Source organism: Astatotilapia calliptera, chromosome 14, assembly GCF_964374335.1.
Source record: "Astatotilapia calliptera chromosome 14, fAstCal68.1, whole genome shotgun sequence".
Taxonomy (NCBI): Eukaryota; Metazoa; Chordata; class Actinopteri; order Cichliformes; family Cichlidae; genus Astatotilapia; species Astatotilapia calliptera.
This window is the reverse complement of record NC_137435.1, coordinates 35,582,219-35,608,048: the sequence shown is the minus strand read 5'-3', so window position 1 is coordinate 35,608,048 and position 25,830 is coordinate 35,582,219. Positions and strand designations below refer to the sequence as shown.

The following is a 25,830-nucleotide window of genomic DNA, read 5'->3' as shown; positions in this document are numbered from 1 at the left end:
CTACCCTCCTCCCTTATCCCTCCCTTTCTCCTCCCTCCCCAAGGCCAGAGGAGTGATCAACCTTTAAACAAACCAGAGAGCCAGCAGAGCAGAGCAGAGCTCGCACACCCTCACACACAGACATACAGCTGCCGAAGAAAGTCTGGTGAGCTGTAGCAAAGAGCAAAACCGAGGTAGGTTTTTTGCAGCTGTGGGTGAAGATGACCTCATCGTTGTGTTTCTCAGCAGCTGTAAATCAGATCAGGCTCAAAGAAATTAATGCTTTTATTCTGTTCTTCTCAGTTCTTTGAAACAATGTAGCTTTTTTCAGTCTGAACTTTTGCTTAGAATCAAGTTTGCTGTGTCAGTTTTTGTTAGATATTAAATTTTCCCCTAATTATCCTCCACAGACAGTCATCTCAGTTGAGCTTCAGCAGATCTTTGAAGAGTTTAACAGTGTGTTTGCATTTTATTCACTTTGTATTTTCAGACAGAAGCTGGCGTGAAGTTGGTACCTGGAAAGCAGACCTTATTGAGCATCCTATCTCGGGACGTAGCTGAAGGAGTGGTAATAACACAGACCAGTCCTTTGCAACCCCTTTCAAACTTTCACCTCTTAACTCCTGTCCATCAGTCCCCACCCCCTCCGGCAAAACTCTCAGATCACTGACTGAGGCAGACCGTCACCAGGGAGTCATTAACTTGCAGACTATCTGGCCTGTTCCCCAAGGGTCAGCAGTGGTGGCATCTGTGCCAATGGAAGCCCCAGCAGTGGGTGACATGGGAGAAGTGTGCTGCCCAGGATCTTGCTCTCCAGAGGGCGAGACTGTGTGTGCAGCACTAGCCCGTTATGAGAACACTCTAAGGGATGCCATCAGGGAGATCCATGTGGATGTGAGTACTTTTAAACTGGGTATGGAGCGTCGTCTGGAGGAGACGAACAACTTGAGTGGGCCCCTCGGACGAGCCGTGGTTCATCTCCAGCAGGAGAATCGGCAGCTCAGGAGTCAGCTGGATTCTCTGACTCGACAGGTGGAGCTCCTCAGTGGCATCACATGTGACAGGAGCACCTTGCTGAACAACAACCACCACACACATGCCCAAAACCACAAGAACCACCTAGATGACATTGAGGAGAATCACCATGAGATAAAGGAGGTGATCTACGGAAAAGGTGAGGCTCACACACAGAGTCAGGCTCATCTACACATGCAGACCTCCACCTTGGGAAGCCAAGCCCAGACCTACAGCAGCCTCAGCAATCAGACTATCCCTGCATCCCCCCCTGCCACTTTTTCATCCTCCTCCACCTCCAGTAGTCCTCCAGCTGGCTCCAGAGTTTCCTCCATGGTGACAAGCCCAGTGTCTGGGAGCAGCCCCTCCATCACCCGCTTCTCCAGCCGAGCCACTTTTGCTGTGTCCAGCAAGACAAATGTGAGTACTTCATAGAGCAGAAATCCATTCATGAAGAGTTCTTTAGTGGTTCAGAGGTTTTTGATGTCTAGAGTGAACAAATGTGCCGAATGAACAAATGTGAAAGTTCTTCAGTCAACCTTGCCATGTCGCATTTATTTTTATTTTCACTGATATTGAACTGGTTTTTACTGACAACAGTAACCATCAGCAACCTGTCAGGGAATATACATTTTTCCGTTTCTACCTGTCTTGGCCTAGGCCTATGTGCCTCTGTTACCTTAAAATGTTGTGCTAACTTAGCTAACTGCTAACTTCCATTAGCATATATTAGCAGATACATTTATATAGATGGTTATATATCTGTAGTTCACAATTTCAGTTTATCTGTTATATTATTGGTAATAATTGAAACTGTAGACACATTTAAATATCTCAGTTTTATAATTACATTTGGCTAAAAATAGAGTTTTACTTTAGCTAGCAGTTAAATTGTTGTAATATTACTGCAATATATATTGTTTCTTTAACTTTTTAATTGTTCCTTAAAAAGTTTCTTGATTGTTCCCTGGCAGTAACCTGACTGAAAATCATTGCTTTAGCCTGCAAGGGAAGAAATGTTACACTCTTTCAAGGAATCTATTCCAAAAAAATGTACACTTGATGCCCTCCAGGGTTCTTGTAGAAGCTCTTCGCATATTTTTATCTACTCTCTAGTTTACAGTTCAGATTTGTCATGTACTTTGTAACATGAATGGAAATTTAATATAGTGCAACTGCAAAGTAGAAGTAGTTGCAATGGCCAGAGTGGTAAAGACACAGATTTATGAGTTTAAATGAAGCAATGTTGAATTGTGGGTGTGTAGATGTGTCATACGAGGCACTGGCTATGTCACTGTGGTTGCACAATAGCCCTCTGCCAGGATGCTTAAGGATTTATGAAGTGCAGTAACATGAGTCAAGAAGGCTCCTGGGAGGTGAAGTTAGTGCGGTTGTGTGGTTTTTCAGACCTGTACTAAATATTTGAAGTCAGCATTGTGAAATGTCGGCTCTGGTTAGTCATTATTGCCTTAGTCCTGGATGTACCACGTTTATCCAGTTTTGGTTTGATTTTCATGCCTTAGCTTCACCTGAATGATTACATAGTTCTCCTTTGGTCTTGTGAAAGTCGTTTGAAACTCTAATGACTGCATCCAGAAACTGGTGGGTGAAGCTAACAAAACAAGCTTGTTCTCTTAGTTTCTGTAAAGCTGATATTTTTTCAGATGCCAAGAATGTTTTAGAGCTGGTTTCATGATGTGTCCATGTGGGTTACATCACAATACATCAATGAGTCTGTGAGTCAGAGTTTTAGTGTTTTGTGCTTTCTGAGCTATTCCCAGTTATTTTAAGTTCAACTTGGGATGCAGTTCATGAAAGTATGTCTTCTGTCTTATGACTGTTCTTAACCATTTACATCAGCTGGTTTTGTTTTCCTCCTTGGCTTGTTTAGCCTCTGATGAAACCGAAAGAGAATCTCCTGGCTTTTATCCATCCTGTGGTTTCTGCATCACTCAGCCGGTTGATGATGAGCGTGTGGTTTTCCTGGCCTTGTCCTCATGATAAATTTATGGGTTCCTTAGAGAAATAAGGAAACTTTCTAAATATTTAGGCTAGACAGCAGCTTAAGACGATCAAGATGCTTTTTAATGTCTTCCCGTTCCTAGGCGATTGAGTGGTTTGGAGTACTGATTATACCCTTCAAGTATTTGCAATTTCAGAGCGATAGAATTAAATGGAACTTGAGAATATTAAATGCATTTTTAAGGCATGCACCAATCTTACCTATGACCCCCAACTTATCCCAGCTGAGAGTGAGTGAGATACACAAGTTGCCCTATCAAAACCTAAACTTGTTCAATGTGCTTACATTTATGTGATTGTATAGTATATTATTAAAATCTTGGTTCTATTTTTTTTCATTTTCTATGCCAAAGATTTTTGCAGAGCAGATGTTCGCTTTGCTGAACTCAATGACCACCATTGTGAGTCCATCAACAGTAGATAATATGTGAAGTCACATGTCAAGCTGTTACTAGTACTTTAAAGTGGCATTGGGAAACTTGTATGGCAGGAGGAGGTCCTGAGAAGACACACCATAAAGTTGTGGAAAGTGTGACAATCATGAGGTTAGTATTAAGTCTGCTTTTTATTCAGAGCAGGGCAGCTCCCGAATTTAGCCTTTCCTTTGCACTCAGCGCTGACACAAAGCTGGGAGATACACATACCATCATGGGAAGTAGTAAACACATTGTATGGAAACGGCTGACATAACTAGTCAGCGTTTTGAAAAAGTGGTTATTTACATCCAAGTAATTAGAATTCCAGGTTATGTCAACTGGACTGGCATTCAGATAGTTTGAATGACTCACTCAATGCACTACACTACACCACATTAACACACATGATCATGAAGTATTTATCTCACTCCTATGAACATATGAGAGGCAGTTTGGAACTCCTTAAACATAGACATGGACATGCAGCATCCAAAATGGTAGTCAGTGAAATAAAATATTTATATTATTATTTTATTAATGTCCAACAGAAGTTAGATGTTGGCTTTATCAATGGAGCCATCCACCACCAGCTGGCACCTTACTGCTTTGCTGGCTTCTTACTACTAGTACTTGAAAAGAAAGCTGTTGGTGCTACCTCTGCTAACTTTAACTACATTCAGCAAGTTAGCATTGCGCATGTGCCATCTGCTGCATGTTGAAAAGTGCCACACATACTGTAGCATTTAAAATATGATTTGGTTCACAAAGAATGTCATTGACAGCTTCAGAAATACACATGCACATCAATCAGAATGTAACTTTAGCATTTTAGACCAGCTGACTTGTCTGATCTTTTTTCTTCCTTTTAAATAGGCCAGAGCATCACTAATTTGAACCTCTCACGTCTTTGGGGTCTGGTTTTCTCCTTGCTATTCTAGCATGTCATCTTGCGAACATCTAAAATGCTAGATAGAAAAGGTGGATGTAGAGTTTTTTTTAAGTAAGGAAGGACTTGACCACCAAATTAAGAGTAAATAGTTTCTCCAAAAAGCCCCAGATTTCATTGTAGGATTTACGTTGTGTTTCAATGGCTTTTAGTGTCAAAGAGCACTATATTTCTATATATTTATATCTCCTTACAAAACAAATAACTAATGAACAATTAGCTGGAGAGCAGGCCTTTTGAAATAATTTAGTCTGTGTTGACAGACACACTGTGCAAATATTTTGTGAGAACCAAAGATAACTTTGGGTCCTCATACCACACACCAAGCACAGTGGTCTTAAGAAGTCTTGCAAATCCACCACGGAATGTCTCAAAAGAAATGCAGCATTATGGAAGGAGCTCCATTGATATGTTGCTGGAGAAACAGGCAGTACATGCAAGACAAGCATCTTGCATTTTTACCTCGAAGGGTCATCAGAAATTACCCACAAGCAATTTATTTCTGCTAAATGGGCACTGCTAGCTTTTGAAGCCATGGGTGCACCTATACATGATTACATCTGTTGATGATATGATATTCATGCAGAGTTACAAGTCTTACAAAAACGTTAAAAGCACTTGCACACTTTATGGTAATAGCTGTTGCTCCTGTATCCGTGATTATCAAACTATGTCGTGGATACAACAGAAGAATGTTATCTTCTGTGAAATCATGTGGTCAGAGCTAAACAACACAAGGGCACCTTTGTTTCTGTGTATCTCTGCTGTGGGAGATCCCCCACTGTCAGCCACACACAGCAGAATAATGCATGTGTTCACAGAGGTTGGCTGTGTGTGCTCTGTGTTGTGGTAATTAGCTTCATGGCTGCTGTTTGAAATCATAATTGCAGCTCGCTCGGGTGCCACATCCTCACCTGGCTGTCAAGGTGAGATGGGGAGGATACGGTGCATAGAGTTCAGTTTCTGTTAAAAAAAATACAAAGACTGCAGGCATACTTCACAGCTCGTGTCCAGGCTGAAGCTATCTGCAGCCAGAGAGATGTGTACAGGCGTGTCGTCTTCCATCCTGCTCTCCAGCTGTTACTCCTCACCATCAATGTACATGCCAAGCGGTCACAAGCGGACACACGCACCTGTGTGCACACATTTCACCTTCGCTCTGGTAGTGAAGTGAAAGCACCTGCAGCATGTATCTGTGAGTGAGTTATGAGCGTCTTTATTCATGATCAGTCTCTTTTTTTTCGCTGCGGTCTCCCTTCTCTTTAAAAAAGAAGCTGAGTGGAAATGTACTTTATGTATTTTTATTTTCACTGAGGTTATTAGTCATGTCCATCTGCCTCATCAAGATGATCATAACTGTGTATATGAGAAGTTCTGTTTCATCTGATTAAGTTCGGTGAAATTCGTTTAAAATGGAAACACATTTGTGTGTGTGTGTGTGTGTGTGTGTGTGTGTGTGTGTGTGTGTGTGTGTGTGTGTGTGTGTGTGCGTGCGTGCGTGCGTGTGTGTGTGTGTGCGTGTTTTGTTTTTTTTGTTTAGAGTTGTGGCTGTTACCAATGATGACCTCAGGTCGTCGTGCTCCAGGACCACTGTTGCAACTGATTGAGATGCTACAGCTTTGCAACTTGGTGATAGGGACAGTTAAATGTATTGGGAGATGTTTTCCTTCAGCCTTTAGAATGTCAGATGAGATACTGAAAAGCAACATAGTGCACAGCACTCATTCTATGTTTGACCACGGGATCTGTTTTGAAACCAAAAATCAATGTTGATCTACTAATTTCATTGGTTAGGTTTGCACAACAAAACTACTTCAACAAAAATTTGTGGTTTTGGATGAAACAGATTATTTTACATTGTTAACTATTTTAAAAAGAGTCAGCATTTTAGAAAGCCTTTCTCACAGAAAGAACAAATTCTCCACTGTCTTTCCCCAGTCACAAAGCAGCATTATTGGTCAGTGGCAATGCACAAACAACAACAGAGTTGTGTTTTTTCATTAGCTAGTGGCCTTTTCTTATTCCCAGGGTGTCTTTTATTGAAGCAACAGTGTCCTGGATTTGGTGCTGAGGTATAAGTATATTTATAAGATTTTAAAAATAAAATCATCCATTTACTGCTCTTAACTATAGACTTAAAGTCAAAACAGTCTTATATCAGACCATAAATAAGCTTACTAATGGTCAGTTTGGCCAGTATTTTGGTCATTTTAGATGGCAGTCTATGGAGACCACTACAGGAACTGAAGCTGATGTTTGCTTTGCCTTTATTTTTCATCCCTGGAGGCTCTCACTTGTTTTTAGTGTGTGGAAAATGGGTGTGCTTGATTTATGACTCACAATGGAAAAGCTGCATATTGGGCAGTTGCCGATGTGTTGTTTTCATGCACCATCTAAAACATCAATAAATCATTACCAGGCACATTTTGAGGTATTTTTGTTCTTGTCAGCAGTCTGGTACAAATTCAACAAAGGATTTTATTGGTGATGGCAGACCTAGCAGGAAGCAACAGGATTTATGGGAAATGTGGTTTTAATTTTAAAGAACATCTGCACTCTACCACTGCTTCAAGACAGAAGCTATCCACTGGCTCAACCCATGTCTTATTTTACAGCAATTATACCAAGCTCCTAAACTTCATATGACAGTAATAATATACTGGCAAGCTGAAGGGAAATCTTGTATATTTATCAGAGTTTCGAGCAGCTAAGCTGTGGTCTAATCTTTAGATTTGTTACACCCCCTCAGTCCCGTGATATCCATCTCCCACTAACATTATAAAATCCAGCACTGATGCTATCTACACAGTTGAGCAACAGACCATTGTAGCAGTCAGCCTACACTCTTTTAGTTTAGTCACAGACTGAGAAGAAACTGATGATTGCATGTTCAGGCCATTTAAATGCACTGACCCAAGTCCAAACTGCAGTACACATCCTTTGCCAGGATTACTGCCTGCTGCTGCTGCACTCATTTAGCAGTAAATTAGTAAAAACCGCAATAGTATCGTTCTCGCTTTGTATGCGCACATACAAATTATGCATATATGGTGATTCAATGTACACACACATCATGTTAGCCAACTTCATTTTTCTGGGTTCGTTGTAGTTTGATTTAAAAAGTAGATCTATCGTAGTATTCTTTATTTTCATGCCACTAATATAGCCAAAGTTTGCAATAATAACATTAGCAGATATTAGATGTGAGTCCATCTGCTTTACGCTCTCAGTTTGAGACAGTTTCAGGGATGGAGCTGCAAATGGCAGTTTTCTAAAGGAAATGGAAAGAGAACCAAAAACGGCTTGTTTTAAATATCAGTTCAATGCATCCATCCACTTTCTGGGTGGCTGGGTCACAGAGGAAGCAGCATGAGCAAACAATCTACCTTCCCCTACCCACCTCCTCCAGCTTATCTGGTGGGTACACCAAGGTGTTCCCAGGCTAGCCAAGAGATATAATCTCTCTGGCGTATCCTGGGTCTACCCCAGGGGCTTTTTATGCAGGGACATACCTTGAACACTCCACCTTAACTGGTTCCTTTCAATGTGGAGGAGCAGCAGTGCAACCCACAATTGCATTCCCACCTTACTTTTATCTATATAGCTCCAAATCACCAAAACCTCATGTGACTTTACATCGTAAGGTAAAACCCCTACAATAACAGAGAGAAAAGCCCAACAATCTGATGATCCCCTATGAAAAAAAAATGGTGACAGTAGGAAGGAAAAACTCCCTTTTAAAAGGAAGAAACCTTTAGCAGTACCAGGCTCAAGGAGGGACAACTATCTCCTGGATTGTGGAGGTTAATGGAAGAAGACAGGACACAAGACACACTGTGAAAGAGATTAATAATAACTAACTTTACACAGAGGATAGGCTAACAGAGTTTTCCAAGACCCAGTCTAAGACCAACAGGGATTATTTGAAACTCTGAATTAGGCAACAGTGATTAACCCTCTTGAGGCAGGCGTTGCCGATTTACAACAGTTAAAAACTAACAACCTGACTCCACATACATATTTTATGAGGTTTTTTTACTCAGAAGTACCACTGCAGGACTTTAATTTGAGCCTGAGAGGGTTGCATTGTCCAAGACTTAAAGTTAATCGGTTTGCTTAATTACTTTACTCAAATTTTGGTCAGATTTTAACAGACTGAAAATGTGTGTCTGGGTGCAGAAAGACAAATAAATGAGTTAGAAGGCTACACTGCAGGGTAAAGAGCATGGTGTTGTATACTTCTGTGATAAAGACAGCTGACATTTACACACCCGCCTGTGGAGACTCCCCACAGTCTCTGATAGCTGTGACGAACAACTCCTGATATCTGTCTGCCATCCATACATGCATCCATCTATCTATTCTCTCTGTGTGGCTCTGTGGCCCCTTCCTCACCCTTTAACCTTCCCCCATATTCCCATCCGAGCTGGGCTGCACTTTAAGGCTGGATTCCTGGCACCAACACCCCATCCTCCTCTTTGTGGCTATTAATACAGTCATGAGTGAGACAGAAAACAGAGTTTAACCTTTTAACATCCACCAGGTCACTAGTCCCCTAAACACCACTTCATTTTTACAGGAAGGTATAGGGTTACTTATGTCCACACCTTAATATGGGATTTTCTCTTATGTAGTACAACTAAGTAGAAATCTTAGACCAGAAGCACTGTAAGGCCAGAATGACACTTAGTGTCTCTAAGTGATGGATGTTAAGAGATCATAACTCCTATCTTGGAGTCAGTTATCAATACACAACATATTATAGAAGTATGTCTACCCTCGTGATTGGCTGTTATTAAGCAGGTTTGGAGGTACACACTGCTTATCAGAGTTATTTTGAACAATTATTCTCCTAAACTGAAGCTATTGAGTCTGAACCAATATGGAAATGCAGAACAGAAACTGAGGAACAGCTGAAAAGAAACCAAGTATTGCGTGCACACGTGTGTGTGTGTGTGTGTGTGTGTGTGTGTGTGTGTGTGTGTGTGTGTGTGTGTGTGTGTGTGTGTGTGTGCGCGTGTGTGTGTGTGTGTACACATGCTGGGGGTTTAACAGAGGTATGCAGCCACTCCCAGAGACTACCCCTGGCTCTCTTAATGACTTCCAGACAATAGGCCGTGTTCCTGTCATCATCTCTCTGGAAACAGGTTAATAACTGACCAACCAGCCTGTGGGACCACTCACTCTCGCTGCCCTCTGGAAGTCAGCTTCAGGAGTTGATAGATTTTAAGGTTGCCTCTTTGGCTATCTCAACTCAGTCCCATGCTGGGAATACTTTACAGATTTCATTTAGCAGCACTCTGGCTTTGTTGTCTTGGAGCAATGCCCAGAAGGTACTTTAAGGAAAACTGGTTTTAGGGGTTAGGTGACACTTTGACAAGGTCCTGGTGAGAGTGCACAAAAATTTACATGTTTTTTCAGAAGTAGAGTCTTCCGGCACAGACAGCTGAGCCTGATGTTGTAGCTGCTTTGGACATTTGGGAAATTAATAGATACATACTTGGTGCCACACATCCACTGAGTGTTAACTGGGCATAATTCATCACATATTGGCACTGGAATACTAAAGTGAGGTGATTAGTGAAGCGGCCTTCCTTTTTCACCTGGTTCTCTAAACATAACAACACACCTGTCTGGTGTATTCAGCTGTATGCTACAAATGAGAGTGAAGGGAGAGGAGATCCAGACCGTTCATGTTCACCAACATAGTAGAGGTCAGCATGTCAAACTCCCCCGTTTATGCTGACATCCTCTGCCTCATTGCCTGGAAAAGAGGAGGATGGAGGAGGGGAGGTCTTTATTGCTTCCACATGTTGGAGCGAGATGTTACTGTGAGAAATGTCCATTTCCAAAAGCCCACCTGGACCCATTTGTCATCAGTACTTGGCCTGAAAGACACAGAACAAACTGTGTTCTTATTCCATTATTCTTAAATCACAAATGAATCCGACGTAACCACCAACACACAAGGAAAAGCTTACAAATGTCCTTTTTTGAGATGCGGCAGGTAGTGGATTGTAAATTATACTCTTAACATAGCTTACATTCACCGAACAACAGGTTCACTGTTCAAATGTATTCACTACATTTAGCCACGTTTTATTCCTTTGTCTCTGAGAGACACAGGATTATCAGAAAATTCAGAAAAGTCTGAAAAGCACAAGTGAAACCACATGCTGGCAGCAGCAGCTAAGACTGCATCTTGCATTCAGTGGTGCTATGTTAGTGAAGTAAACCTTTCCCTGTACAGTAATTCTCACCTGCAATTAGGTTTTTATATTGTCTCAGTTCAAAGGCTGTGCATATTTTCCACTCCCAACCCTAAGTGGTGTTCCCTGGGATTTTTCTTTAAGAAATTGCAGGCTGTGTGAATGTATTTGAAGAACAGGTGGTGTGAGTGTGTCTATTTCCTTCAGAAAATGATTCCTCAGTAGACCCCAGTAAGGAAATTACAGAGTTGGAGTCCTGTGTAACTGTTTCCTCTGATAGCATTACAGTAGCTTCTGTACATGATAACATGCTTCTTGCTTCATATGTTTCTGGACAGTTTGCTGTTATCTGTATTCTGCTTTGACCTTTTTCTTGCTGCTATAGAAAAATGGAAGGTCGCATTCACAGTGATGTATGATAATTTGCAAGCTCTGTAAAAATTTACAATATGTAGTTTATAGTCCTGTATCGCTACAAGCGCACAAGTCTTCACTCTGTAATCATGCGTGTATTCATGGAAATCTTTGCGTTTGGGCATTTGTTTTGCAAATAAGTAGCTACTAAAGTTAGGTAATGGGTAACACATACATACACACACACTTTCCTTCACACTAGCACTTGTTGGAAGGGCGCCAGCTTGCCTCCATTTTTTAATGGTTGTTTCTTTCCTCCAGCACTCAAAGGTCACTCTAAGAGAGTGAAGGACAGAGGACGGCTTACAAGATGGAAAGATGAAAAAACAACAGATATAAGAAAGACATTTAGCTATACACCTGGTCAGCCAACCACATTTTAAAAGCAACATTTTCTGAAGTACCAGGACACTGCATTAGCATTATTTTTCTCCTAGAGAACAAAGAAAGTCAAGTTAGGGTTGACTGTGATGGCTTGGAACTCAGAGAGGGCTAAAGCACAAGATGTCACCAAGCAGAGCAGTTTATCTTTGGCCTCAGAGACCCTGATGACTTCATTAATTGGAGATAAATTATCTGAAATTCAGGAGCGGGACCACGCCTCCAGACACGCACCTTGCGGGTCTTATCTATATATGAGTCCCCCCAGTTCTACAAGTTTTTCGTTCTTATCTTTATGCCCCTCCCTCCCCTTTTTCAATTCTTTCGCTTCTTATTAGTACTCATTAGTACATGGGGATCTGCCAGGCCGGGGAGCCACCGCCAGTCCTCTTCAAGGCCTTCCCCAAACCGCAGCTATTCAGAGTGCAGATTATTAAGCAGACTATTCGCTTAAAGAAAATAGACTGGTGCTCATAGCGCTTTTCCACTTAAGTGAACGGTCATTTTTACCATAAGCTTCATTCACCCAGCCAAGCACTATTTTCTACTTGTCTGACAGGCACACATTTTCATCGAGGGCAGCTTAGGGTTCAGTCTCTTTCCCATCCTCACCTCACCCCCCACCCTTTCAGAGTCTTTATTAAGGTGTCATTGATGAAGACTCTTCTGACAGCTAAACAATGTCTTGTGACTAAACACAGGATATGGCGCTCAACCATCACCCTCATACCTCGTCCTGTTTGAACAGACAGGTTTACATGCCGGGTGTGTTGTCCCAAAGCAACAGCTGACATTTGCAAATATTCTGGTATATACTTGCACTAGAGGAGGGATGGTAGCTGTCTTCAGTTTGAGCTAAATTGCAAACATTTACACAGTTGTAATGATTAGATGTGTGAGTTTTTCTGAAGGTTAACAAATAAAATATTTAACTGAATACCCTGATTTCAAATCAGCTATTTGACTGGGGGTTAAACGAAATGATAGTGTTTTGTACAGTTTCCTTCAGTGGAGGTCGGACACTTATCCACGGGGTACCTCAGAGTGCAAAAATCTAATATTGTCATGGTTGGCTGTGTGGCAGGCGGGCAAGCAGGAGTGGTGGATCCAAAATGCAGGACTCAGACACAGAAGTTCAACTTAAAGCGCAGCTTTATTGCTGGAAAACCTCTTACTAACTAAACTCACCAAAGGACAACAAAAACGCTGGTGGACTAAAACACTGAAGCAGAAATACTGAACTGGAGCTAGAGCTGGAAACAAAACACTGGTAACACAGAGGCAAAACACACACAGCTTGTTGAGGGTACAACGCAACACTGACTCAGAGAAACACAGGGACTAAATACACTGGGAAGTAACGAGGAGAATGAGACACAGAAGGAGGGCACAGCTGGGGGAAATTAGAACTGACGAGACAAGCAAAGCAGGACACATTCACATAAGACACGGACCTACAAAGTAAAACAGGAAGGATCACACAGAGACGCGAACTTGACACAGTGGAGACAGCAACTAAGAAAAACAGAGACATAAACCATAAGGCAGAGGACTCTAAGAACCGAGAGACACAGAGGGGAACTCAAACATGCAGACACAGACTTACACAGAACAGAGGGGACACAGAGAAACATGAAGGGCAAGGGATCGAAACTAGAAACCATAGAAACTCACACCAAGTACAATAATACAAAAATCACAATGAACTAAAACGCTGGGTCAGGAGACCCAGGACCCTGACAAATATGTTCTCCTTTTCCTCATATTTCCTCCTCTGTCTCTACTCTCAGACTGGGGGCTTCATTACATTTTCTGCTCTGCTTTAACAGTTTGGTCCAGATATTTTATAGTTCCTCACTCACGATGCAGTGACGCACTGGTGGATTTGTTGTACCTCTAAGAAAGAAAAAGGAGCTTTTATAAATGTGAATATACATGTGCGTTCATGCATATTCACATTTATGCTAATAGTTAGCAGTTACCTCTGAGCTTTAACATCATTAATGTAATTGTGCAAGACTAAAGCAAAACAAGAAAGCAGACAATGTAAGCTGACCTCCTTAAAGTCCATCCACTTTGGCTTTCTCTGTGTTTTTATGATTCCTGCTTACAGCTACTATTACACACGTGTCTGCCAGTACAGGGAGACATGACTGTTGGATGTTAAAGGTTCATGAATCTGGAACCAGAGGAGGTGATGATGTCTTTAAAATGTGAGGCCTAATTAACAAGGATACAGGATTTCAAGCAGATGCTAATTCTTGGCATGGGTGTAGTTATGCTGAGTGTCATGGCACAAAAATACTGCATTTGTAGGTGGCCTGTCTAGCAATAATTTAATTGGCTGGAAGTGGTGAAGTCTAAATCTAAACAGTTTAAAGTTAGTTCAGGTGACTTTTAATGAAGATTTGGATTGGGAGGTAAACCATGCTCACAACACAGACTGTAACAACATTTGCATTTTTATGTGAAATACAGGTTCAGCTCCTGAAACTACTTCGGGGGTTTCATGAAATCATGGAGCAATCTCGCAAAATCGTAGATTTTTACATAGCTGGGAGTAATGATGTCCTAGTGAGCTATGCTAATGCTAATCCTGCTCAGCAACTTGAAACTCTGTAATGTTTGCTTGACCTCATTGTCAGTACTACATGCGTATTCACTCGTGTGTGTATAAATATTAGCTGTGTAGCAGCTGCTAACCTGAGTCTTGACCTTCACTGGTCAAAAAATACCCCTAAAGAATAGTACTAATATTTATCTACTGCACACTGACATTCAAAAGACTCATCACGTTACAGACATTTTAGTACTTCCAAATGTTAGGAGACACTGTCTGGCTGACATCCAGCTTTTGATAAAATATCAGCACATCAAGTGCAGAGCAATCCAACAGATATCAGCTGACTGATTTCCTACTCATGAGGCTCTTGTGCCAAAGTGTTTGTTTAACCAAATGCATGCAGAAATGTGATGAGTGCGGCCTGTCCTGTGGTCTCTGGTCAACCTTGTGCCACGTGAAGTGTGCAGAACACAGCGTTCAGCTGCGCGCTCTGCCAGCAAATAAACCTCGAGATGCCAGAGAGTTTACAGGAACCTCAGCAGCTATGCTCTCATATTTCCCCCTCTGACCTAAAGTGGACATCTGATGATCTGAGTACTTAAGTCGGGGAAGCTCCCCTCCCCAAAGCCAGACATTCTGCAATTTGTCTCCCTCCTCCTGCTGGATAGCCAGCTGTTTCCACCTCACTACCCTTATTCCCAGCCCCTCTACACTATTTCCCATCATGGAATATAAAATCACTCCCTGTCTTTTGCTTTCCTCACTTTATCATACATTACCCTTATTGAGTGTGTCATCACAATTTAATAAAATGACACCACCCCTGTCCGTGCACACATTCTCTTTTGTTGCCTTGCTTTCACACACATGACCCAGCAGCATTCCTATACGTTGAGCTCACTCTGTCTATCATGCACACATATACACGCCCCAAGATTTCCTCAACTGAGCACAGTGTGCTGTCTCACAGCCAGAGCAGCACATTGTATATACATGTATGTACAGAGGGGATGCAGAAGTTTCAAGTTTCTGTCTTCTGAGACGTTGCAATTGAGGTTGTTTCTTTATTCTTTAGGTGTTGTTGGGCTTTTGTTTATGGTTCCAATACCTAAACACATTATCCAGTGAATATATCTCCACTGTATTGGGTGGGTCGAGATCTCAGCAAACCGATGGCTCCAGACTGCTACAGTGAAGTAATAAGCCGTTTTATTCTATAATTTGGGTCATTTCACACTTGAAAATTCTTTCCAAGGTTTTAAAGTCTTGACAGTGTTTGCACTCTTATTTCCTTGTTTGAATATTCACATCTGCTCAATTGCATGGCGACGTGCATATGTGCTACGCTTTTCTGGGTTTTCTAGACCAGCAAAGTGTTGATGACGCTTTCTAAACAGCGTTTGTGGCCTCAAGCTTTTGGCTTGTAAAGCACTGATTTAAGATAAGACCCTGGCTCCAGACCAGCTGCCAAACTGCCTGGGTGAAAAAAAGTTTTTATCAGCGGGTAGATAGAGCTAGATACTTTGTCTAAGGAGTTTTGAAGTCTGAACCAAAAAGTGAATTTTTAATTCAGTACAGTTTGAATGTATAATGCCACTTGTCTGTAAAGGTTCTCAGTCATCCAGGTCATCGTAGTCAAAGGAGCTTGCAAAGAAAAGCGTCTGGACTTCTTTAAGTTACTTGAAGACGTTTCACCTCTCATCCGAGAAGCTTCTTTAGTTCTAAGGTCAAATGGTGGAGAGTCCCAGATATAAACCTAGCGTTAAGGCGTCTGGGAAGGGATCTCAAAACTGGATTACAGATGGCAGAGAGTTGGTGTCGTAAACCCCCGCCTCTGTTCAAAGATGGTCGCTCACAGTGGACATAGATGGCTTCTTTCACTCCTCTTTCTTGCTGTACAGTGCAGCGAGGAATGCCCAGACCTCTACATTGGAGAGACCAAACAGCCACTTCACAAGCGCATGTCACAACACAGAAGAGCCACCTCCACAGGACAAGACTCAGCTGTCCATCTGCATCTTAAGGATAAAGGACACTCTTTCGAGGATGCCAATGTTCACATTTTGGACAGAGAGGACAGATGGTTTGAAAGAGGAGTGAAAGAAGCCATCTATGTCCACTGTGAGCGACCATCTTTGAACAGAGGCGGGGGTTTACGACACCAACTCTCTGCCATCTGTAATCCAGTTTTGAGATCCCTTCCCAGACGCCTTAACGCCCACTCACATCCTGGGCCATCTGATCTCAGGAATTCGCATGATAAGGTGGGGCCAGGTTTCACAATGAACTCACCCGAAACCCTGGCTGATTGGGACCCACACCCAATTTCACACCTTGGCTCAGGCGATTAGAGGATCATCAGGGGGTCCTTTTGTCCCTCTGTGGGGGGATACTCCCACTAGGTTTATATCTGGGACCATTTGACCTTAGAACTGAAGAAGCTTCTCGGATGAGAGGTGAAACGTCTTCAAGTAACTTAAAGAAGTCCAGACGCTTTTCTTTGCAAGCTCCTTTGACTATAATGCCAGTTCACAGCAACAGTTGTAACAGAGAGCTTCATAGGTAAACACCCTAAAATATTAGAGAGAGAACCCAAAAGATGAGACAGGGAGTGAGAACTCTCTGGGGGATGCTGGGGGATTCCCAAGATGCAAAAGAGTCTTTCTTCTTCAGTCACCTTCTTCACTCACTATGTGTTTATACACCTCTCTGCATTTAATTATTGGTTATTACTAATCTATGGCCCTCTTCCATAGGAATTATTTGTCCTGTCTTCATCTGGTAACCCCCATCCCTCTCTGAGCCTGGTTTTGCTTGTGGTTTTTGTTAAAAGGGAGTTTTTTTCCTTCTCACAGTCGCCAGTGCTTACTTGTTGGGGTTCATGTGATTGCTGGGTTTTTCTCTGTTTTTCAGTAGTCTTTACCTTACAATCTAAAGTGCCCTGAGGCAACAGATTTGGTGCTATATAAATACAATTGAATTGATTTAAATTGAAAATTAAAACATGGCAGAAAGTGGCAATTCTGGGAAGGAAGAACTTCCTTTGAACAGGAACAGGGAGCGACAGTCATCTTTTGTGAAAGATTAAGCTATCAGGGAAAAGAAGATTAAAAATTTCATGGAGTGAACAGAAACTGAAAAATGCTTCCAAGCACACTGATGTTATCTAAACACACAATTGGTGCATCAGATGCATCACTGAAGATATAATATTTTCAGTCAAATGCTGTGCAAGAATCGGCCCTGTCTACTTAATTCCACTGTGACAGCCAAGTCTGAAGTACAACCAGCTGCTCAACAAGCTGTGGCTGCCCAACATGGCTGCCCGAAGGTGCGTTACGTCTGTGAAGAGCTCTTTCAGGATCACTTAGGGTAAAATTTGCACATCATATATAACATTTTACAAAAATATAAAATAATAGAATTTAACAAGGCCCGAGGGAATTTCTATACGATCGTCATAATAAAAGCTATAATAGTAGATTAAATTTGATATGATGCCATTTCAGACATTAACTATCTGAGGCAGTTGCTGACACAGGTGAACCAGAGACCAAATACTGTCAGTGCTGCACTGTTGACCTGAGCAGTGTTGCTCTGACGATAGTCACACTAAACTCTGCCTATCTATCTGACAAGGCCACATGGAAAGTACAGCAACTTTGGCCACAACCAATGTGGAACAGCAGCTCCATGCATTAAGCGTGTGAGATAGAGGTAAGGATGGTGATTAGTTGTCCCATGTGGCCGACAGGGTGTGGTGAGAGAGAAAGGACAGCCTCTCCTTAGCTACAAGACTGAACTGATTCCAGAGGCAGGAAGAAAAGTGGGGTCACGTAAATGCTGAAATACGAACTCTGGATACTGATGATGTTTGACATTAAAAACTTGATCCCAGTCACTTTAGCACTCAGAACCGGGTGGATTTTGGCTGTTCTCCCATCCCTGAGCACGTCGCTGACATGCAGCACCCGATTTAAAACAAAGACTTTCCGAGTCTTATCAAAGGAGGGGGGGACGAGCATGGAACAAAGCATCCCTCTGCCTCTTGCACTTGCAGGCCTTCACTGAGGTCCATGTGCAAAATAAATGGCTTTGAAGTGCACTCAGTTGTGGCATGCCAATTTGTTTTGTTTTGTCTGAAGCTGTGTCAAAAAAAGCCATATGTTGGAGAAAAAGTTGAAAACTTGAAAGGAGTGAAAGAGTCCAACAATGACTCAGTGAGCATCTGGATTTCTTTTCTTCTTTTTTTTGTTCAAGCCAGAGGAACATGAATTGTCTACAATCCAAACATAACATATTGGTGTTTGAAAAGCTAAACATGAAACTAAGAGGAGAATAAAAAGGTGACCAAGTGCAGTTTTTAGTCCACTGGGGAAGGCAATTCCAGTAGACAATCGGCTGATCAATCCTACAACGATTAAATGGCAAGAGTCTTAAGTTGCTGGTTTTCATCTTACGTGTATGACATTGTGTTGTGGCAGTGAAGAAAAATGGCCCTCCTGTTTGTCACAAATGAAGGTCAAACATAACTTCATGTCTGTTGTTGGCATGCCGTTGACTATGACTTCATGTGTGTTTCAGAGCATTGAGCGAGAGGAGCCAATTGAAGTCGACCCAGCCCCGACACATTCTGGACAGGAAAATGGACACGCTGTTTCTAAAGGTAATCACACAGCTATGGTCTCACATCCTCGCAGTGCAGCTTGTCCCCGCAGTTAATGATGATACAGTCACAAAGCATTGTTTCAGGGAGTTTCCAGTTATTTTACCCAGCGTGCTTAGCCAAAGGAAACAGATTTATGATGTTTTGTGGCTATAGCGTTAGGAAGTGTATCATTTGTAGACCATAAAAATCAAAGCAGAACCATTTTTGGAACAGAGGGTAAAGTGGGGGAGTTATCAGCTAACACTAGCACCTTAAGTAATCTATATTTACAGTGTAAGAAGGTAAGGTTAGGAAAGTCTATAATACAGTAAGAAGGAGACACAGTGTTTGTACTTTTTCTATAAGTCCCCAAATATTTACAGTTTAGTTTGTGTCTAATTTCTCATTTTTGAAGTCTCCTGTGTGTCCTTTCCAATTCAGAGGAATTCATGGTAAATGTTGGGGAATGACAGCAAGTTATTATGAAGTGCTGTCTGTCTTTCTTTGCTCCTAGATTGTATCTTTAGCATGCTTTATCAGCTTTTTATACCTTTTCATCCAATCAGAACATTCAGTGCTGGTACATGGAAAGATCTCTCCACCCACTGACTCTCCACATGAGCACGCTCCCATTGTCACCATGCGGATGCCCCACCTGCCCATTACTGCTACAACCAAGACAGCAGAAATCAAAAGCTCACCCATTGTTCCAAGTAGCCCTGCAAGTCCTCTGACCTCTCTGGCCTCCTCCGAGGCCTCACCTGGTGGCCAGCCAGCTTCTAGCACCACCCTGCCTGAGCCAATAGAGGAGTCTCCGATACAACCAGGTAGCTGACAGTTACATCATGAAGTAATGTTATGACACATGAACGCAGCATAAATTGTAACTAAATTAGAATTTCCTTTGAGCAGCACCTTCTGTAAAATCCTGGACTCCTACACCTATCAGAGCTTTGGGATCTCCTTATCTTCAGGGTGAGTCATTGTTTCAGAAAGTTCTAGACATAAAAGTATTGCAGATATGCATAATTTACTTTTTGCCTTGTCTATTCCAGAGAAGGCAAATTCAGTTCCTGCTAAGTCTGTGACCTACTCAGGTCTACGGGAATCTGACAGGTAATTGGATGGCAAACATCACACTCTCAGAACAGAGGAAGTATCTTTTTGCTTTGTCTGACACTTGTGCATTGTCATCCTGCAGTGACGGCTCCTTTGGGCAGATGGGAGAAAGGAGGCGGGAGCTGGTGAGATCACAGACTCTGCCCCGTAACATCGGTGCTCAAGCCCGTCGAGCTATCTTTGAAAGACTGGATTCTGAGGCCAGGTGAGAGCATCGTAATGCTACCTTTGGCAGCACATCAACACAGCGGTCTTATTTATCTTTGTTTCCCCTTTCTTTCTGTGTGCAGTCGTCTTAAACCAGTGGAGTCGAAGCCCAAGCTGAAGCGCTCGCAGAGTTTCGGGGTGTCCACTGCCAGCAGCATCAAACAGATCCTTCTCGAGTGGTGTCGCTCCAAGACCATCGGCTACCAGGTAAAACACTCATTATCATTAGTCTCACCAGCCAATAAAGCCTGGAGGGGAACGTGTCACACTTTTGTAAACGTATATGTTTTTTAAATGTATTAAATTATCTGTAGCTATTGAATATTTTGACAAATAGGCTTAAACACTGATTTTCTACGTTTCACCTTCTCCAGAACAGATGATGGTCAGTTACCTTCGTCAACTGTTTCCTGCTCTCCACACAGTCACTGACATCACTTCACTTCACCATAGCACAAAAACAAACTTTCAGAGATGTGCACCACATAGATAATCCAGTGTGCCTGAGTATATTTCAGCCAGAGTTACTTTTTTCTTCTTTGTTTATTTTTTTTGTTGCACTCTAACGTAGTGGAAACTTGACAACATGTTCGTGTGCTGATTAGATGTTTGCAGCTGTGCTTTACAGTTGGAAGCACAAGAACACAAGGCTGCTAATGGAAGACGCAAATACATTCATACTGTCCTCTCCATAATGTTTTACAGCTGTTGGTCTATCCAGTTTGACTTTGTGGTAGTTTGTAAGGTTGCTTCTCGAGCCCCACAAAATCCTGCTAGCAAGTGAGCATACTACATTACACAGCGGTATAAGGATAAGTAGATAATGGAATACTAAATGTCATCGGAATTTTTGCATCTAGGTTCTTTTGTTTTGTGTTTTTTGATCATCCTGACATTTTCAGATTTTTTTTATAAATGACTTGACATAAGGAAGTCATTGGAGAACAAGGTAAATTCATAGGGTAGAAAACAGGCCTTGGTGAAATTAGCTTTCGCTACAAGAGTTAATAAATACAAGAAGGTAGATATTAACCTTACTTTTATGTGCTTCCAAATAAAATAGTCCTAATTAGCTCAACGTTTTGACAAATAGACTAATTAATTTTTTTCTGAGAGTGACACGGTGTCCAGTACAAAGCAGTGGGCAAACCAGCAATTAGCCCAAATTAGCATATTAAGAAAAAAAAGCTTCATGACCCTAAAAAATTACACACCAGACGCATATAATATTTTGTGTGTTTATTTTATTCAGATCCAAATAAGCAGATATAAACAATCAGACCTCTACATTTGGCAGTAAGTTCGCTTGTAGCTCAAAACATGGGCTACTGCTGAATACACAATGAGATGGAAATAGTAAAATAATCACACCTGCTGCTCCGGTCAGTCAGCTCTCTAAAATGATTACTCTGTCTCCTCAGATGTGATCCCAACTCTGCCAACATGAGGTCAAACTGTCCCACTGGCATCCTGAAATATGTGTGAAAGTAGTCATGATACAACTTCAACCCCTGGATCAAACCGTGAAATCTTCCCTGCTGCTGCCTTCTTGCGAGAATTGGATAGATCCAGAAACGGTTTCTTCTTTTTCTTGCCATTTTTTCGCAGTGTGATGAGTGTGTAAGGGCTTTTAGGAGCTTGAAAATACAAGTAAAGTCGTTTGGAGGTGGTTTTAATCCCGGTGATGGTAATGAGCCACACCTTTCCTGACGTAATGACTCACATGATCAATAGCGGGTCAGTAACCAAGTCCAAAGGGAACAACCTCTACTCAGGTTTAAATACCTGGGACTCTCCACTCTTTTTTTAGACTGAAGAAGCCTCTTGGATGAGAGACACATCATAAACTTAAAGAAGTCCAGTCCCATTCTTTTTTTTCAAACTCCCAAGACTACAATGACGTGTATGACTAACTTAAAAACTTTACAAACTAGTGGCTAATGTCACGCTAGCTATAGCCATCTTTCATACATGTTGACACTGCACTAGAGCTCCTGGAGCTGCTGCTTGTTGTTTGGACACACGTGACAGCAGTTCTACTGACTGACTTATAGGACTCTTGGAAGTGACACAAATAATTGTACTTCCCCAAATAAACTGGACAGGGTACATAATGTGTGTCAGAGATAGAAAACTATAAATTAGAATACTCGACCTAGATACATGCAGCTGTTTCATGCTGATTTACCCTGTTGGTACACAGAGGGACTGCTAATGTGCTTACTGTGTTCCTTTCAACTACAGTAGCAGTGAGCATCCTTGTGGTAAATAGGTGCGTCTAATTGCACATGTGTGTTTTGCGGAGGTGTGGAGGCGTGGTTTATGCTGAGGTCCCAAAGTGCAAAGTGACACTTTGCTGCACTCTGAAAGCCTTTTTTCTTGACTGCAGCCTGAGCCAGCTGCTCCATGTGGTTTTGGTTACAGTCAAGCAAGCAAGACTCTCATTAACTTGTAGCAAACTCTTACATACACACACAAGAAGAAGAGGGAGACGTTCATTCGATTACGTGACGTGTTGCATTTCATTCAAGCCAAACTCCAGACCAATAAAGGGGTATCCTTGAAACAGCGTGATTTCAAGAGCACGTCAGAGACTGAGAGAAGCAGAGCAGGGGGAAGTCTGTTTTAGCCATCATAATTATGGGTTAGACGCCGGATGGGGAGACAGCTTTATGAAGCTGCAACAAGTCACGTGTCTATCTTTTACCTCTCACTGCTCTCCTAAATGCAGTATTCTCACACACTCATCATCACTTCTTCCTATCCTCAGAACATCGACATCCAGAACTTCTCATCCAGTTGGAGTGATGGGATGGCTTTCTGTGCCCTGGTTCACTCCTTCTTTCCCACCGAGTTTGACTACACCTCTTTGTCACCGGCCAATCGCAGGCACAACTTTGAGCTGGCCTTTGGAACTGCAGAGTGAGTGATAACAATATGAAAATAGGCTGTGGATAATTTATTTTTGAAGATATGACAAAGTGCTGCTTCACAAGCTTAAAAAATACACTTTCTGTCAATTCGTAGGTTTTACATATTATATGTAGAAGACGTTATGTTTCTCATTCTTACCAGGCCTTAAATTATATTCTTAATGACATTCACGTATATTTTATTTTTAACAAGACACTACAAGAATGTTTTTTTTTATTTCATTTTAATGTTTTTTATCTTCTCTCAAACATTATGTTTATTTTCATTCTGTTTTTTTATTTTTTTTATTTTTCATTTCAATATTTCATTTAGTTTTGTAAAACCAAAATATTTCCTTTCATTTTGCTTTGATGGAAGGTTAATTCACTAAAAACAGATACATTTTCACACGGCTCTTTGCAGTACTATAAAAAAATTCCCTTCTACAGGAGGAGGAGGATAGATAGTAACCAATAACCAAATGCCCTTGACTAACTGATCAGAGAGTGTGAGCGCATCTGTAAAAGCAGGTATGTGTGTGTGTGTGTGTGTGTGTGTGAACACAATGCCACAACCTTCGCAGGATTAGATGTCCAACCAAATTCTCTCAAAGGTCCAGCACTCAGAGAAACTGCAAGAAACCCAAGAGCTCCATCTCAGCATGTTAAATGTACAGTAAGCTAATTGTGTTTGACATAAATTAGCCCAGATGTCACAGTTTTCCTTTAACTTCCTCCCACTCTTGTTGTGTTACAAACACAAACAGTTATTAGTTAGCTGGAGCTCAGTTGTGGTGTCTGGATTCTGCTAATATGGCTTTAAAAGATTTATGAGCCTTAACTCCATCAGCCATGCATGTCTGCTTTATTGTGGTTGGATGTTTCTGAATGGCTTTTCTCTCTTGGTTTGTTTTATAGCTCTCCACAAAGACCCAAATGCACGCGTTTTAAACGATCATTACTCCTGCAGATCCAGTCCTTTTTATTTCTCCATGCTTTTTTTCCCCTCCCTTTTTCACATTTGATGAAAGGTGTGCATTCCTTTTCCCTGATGTTACACCCCGGCCTAGGCAACCGGAGTGCAACACGAAAAAAAGTAAAAATAAAGAAAAAAAAAAAAAACACAAAAAAACCCCACTAAAGCTCACCACCAAAATCCCGAAACGAAAGTATCGACAAATCTATTTACAACAAACTATTTATTTACAACAAAACACCAAACTATTTACAACACGGGGGAGATCGCGACCATGACACACTGAAACACAGGGTTTAAATACCGAGAGGGAGCAATCAGGAAAATGGACAACAAGAGGGAAACACAGCTGGGGCAACTCAGAACTGACAAGACAGGGAAACGTAAACTGAAAAGACTAAGATAACACAGACTTTCAAAGTAAAACAGGAAACACATAACAGTCACGCCAAAAACAACACACTGACAACACCGAAACGTAACACTGACCAAATGGCTTCATAAAGCCCAGCTTATTATCCCACTGCACTACACAGACCTACAGCGTGGACGTGCACTACTTGATTAAAGACAAGTTTATTTTGTGCCTGCAGCAGAATTAAGCTGTTTTGACTGAAAAGCATTATTCAGTGGGTTCAGTGACCAGCTTTAGACTTGACCTCTTAAAGAGATCTGAGACTTACAGGACAGTGAATACACATATCAGGATGATTACATCCACCATGTCATTCTGTAACAAACTGTAACAAAACATGTTTGTTAAAAATCCATTTTCAGCAGCTTTACAGGTTCAGAACACGACTGGCTGCTGTGTATTTTTTGCATGATACAGTTCAGTCCTGTAAATCAATAATTAGGTAACTTCAATCTTCTTCTTTAGAAAGTTAGAAAGTCCACTCTTTGAAATACCCCTGATGTCACTTCTCTAGCCTTCCCTTTTCTTAACTTGTCTTCCTTTATCTCCACCTCCAGAACGAAGGCAGGCTGTGACCGGCTGATTGAGGTGGACGATATGATGATCATGGGCCGTAAGCCAGACCCCATGTGCGTCTTCACCTACGTGCAGTCCCTCTACAATCACCTGCGGAAGTTCGAGTGACGCTCAAAGACCTCTTTGAAAACATCAACATGCTATCAGCTAATTTCTGGTTTGCTGTCAGGCAGAGGCCTCTGCATGTAGGGCTGGTGGACAGAGCTGGCACGTTGGAAGGACTAGGTCGCCCCCTAGTGGTGGATAAATAAACAATCCTCTATTGTGCTGCAGGAGAAGCAGCCCAGAGGGGAAGTGCTCACAGCTTGGGTCACTGACAGAGTGGACAGTGTTTCATCCATGCTGTGTATGAACAATCATGAAGATGGATTCATACACAGCGGTCAGCAGTTTTTGTGTATGTGTGTGTGGTTTATATTTAGGTTTTTACTTTGTGTATGAGTATTTGTGTGTATGGCTGAGATATACTGGAGAGAGAGCAGAAATGTTGCTGTGTTCATTATTGTCACACATGCTTGTAGGTTAACCTCCATATTAATTTCAACTTGCGCACCTGTGGAGAGGAGGTATGTCTCAGAAATGTCACATTCCGTAAAGCTGTACGTCCGACTGTTTAGGGCATATATGACGCAGTGTTGTAGAAAATAAAATGATATTTTGATATGATGGTGAGCAATCTGGCAGCACGGTGGCAGCACGGTGGCACGGTGGTTAGCACTGTTGCCACACAGCAAGAAGGTCCTGGCTCCAGCACCCCCCGCGACCCTGAAAAGGATAAGCGGTAGCGAATGGATGGATGGATGGATGGTGAGCAATCTTTCAATCCACATATGCTGGATGACACTTAGATGATGCTGAAATATGGAAAACAACATCAAGAAATTTTACTTCTCTGGGAAAACTGGTTTTTTTTTCTTAATATCTACTTCTATATTATGACACAAGTGAAATGAATTTAAATAAACAGTGAAATTTATATGTTGCAGTTTTTTTTCTATCCTGGATTCATTGGGAACTAAGCAACGCTAAATTT

General features: G+C 41.7%; 1 protein-coding gene across 2 annotated transcripts; it reads left to right on the top strand.

The window, feature by feature from the left end:
• Nucleotides 1–25,773, top strand: smtnl (smoothelin, like). Of its 2 annotated transcripts, XM_080288443.1 has the most exons (11): nt 1–173; nt 470–1,413; nt 18,529–18,610; nt 19,159–19,419; nt 19,505–19,567; nt 19,648–19,708; nt 19,794–19,916; nt 20,002–20,125; nt 22,689–22,840; nt 23,415–23,501; nt 24,779–24,915. In XM_080288443.1, the coding sequence occupies exons 2-10, from the start codon at nt 736–738 to the stop codon at nt 23,497–23,499; spliced, it is 1,629 nt and encodes a 542-aa protein (XP_080144569.1). In that variant the 5' UTR covers nt 1–173; nt 470–735; the 3' UTR covers nt 23,500–23,501; nt 24,779–24,915. The 2 variants fall into 2 exon arrangements, with proteins under 2 accessions (XP_080144569.1, XP_026047072.1); XM_026191287.2 differs by lacking the exon at nt 23,415–23,501 and having other exon boundaries at nt 24,779–25,773.
• The last annotated feature ends 57 nt before the right edge of the window (nt 25,774–25,830 follow it).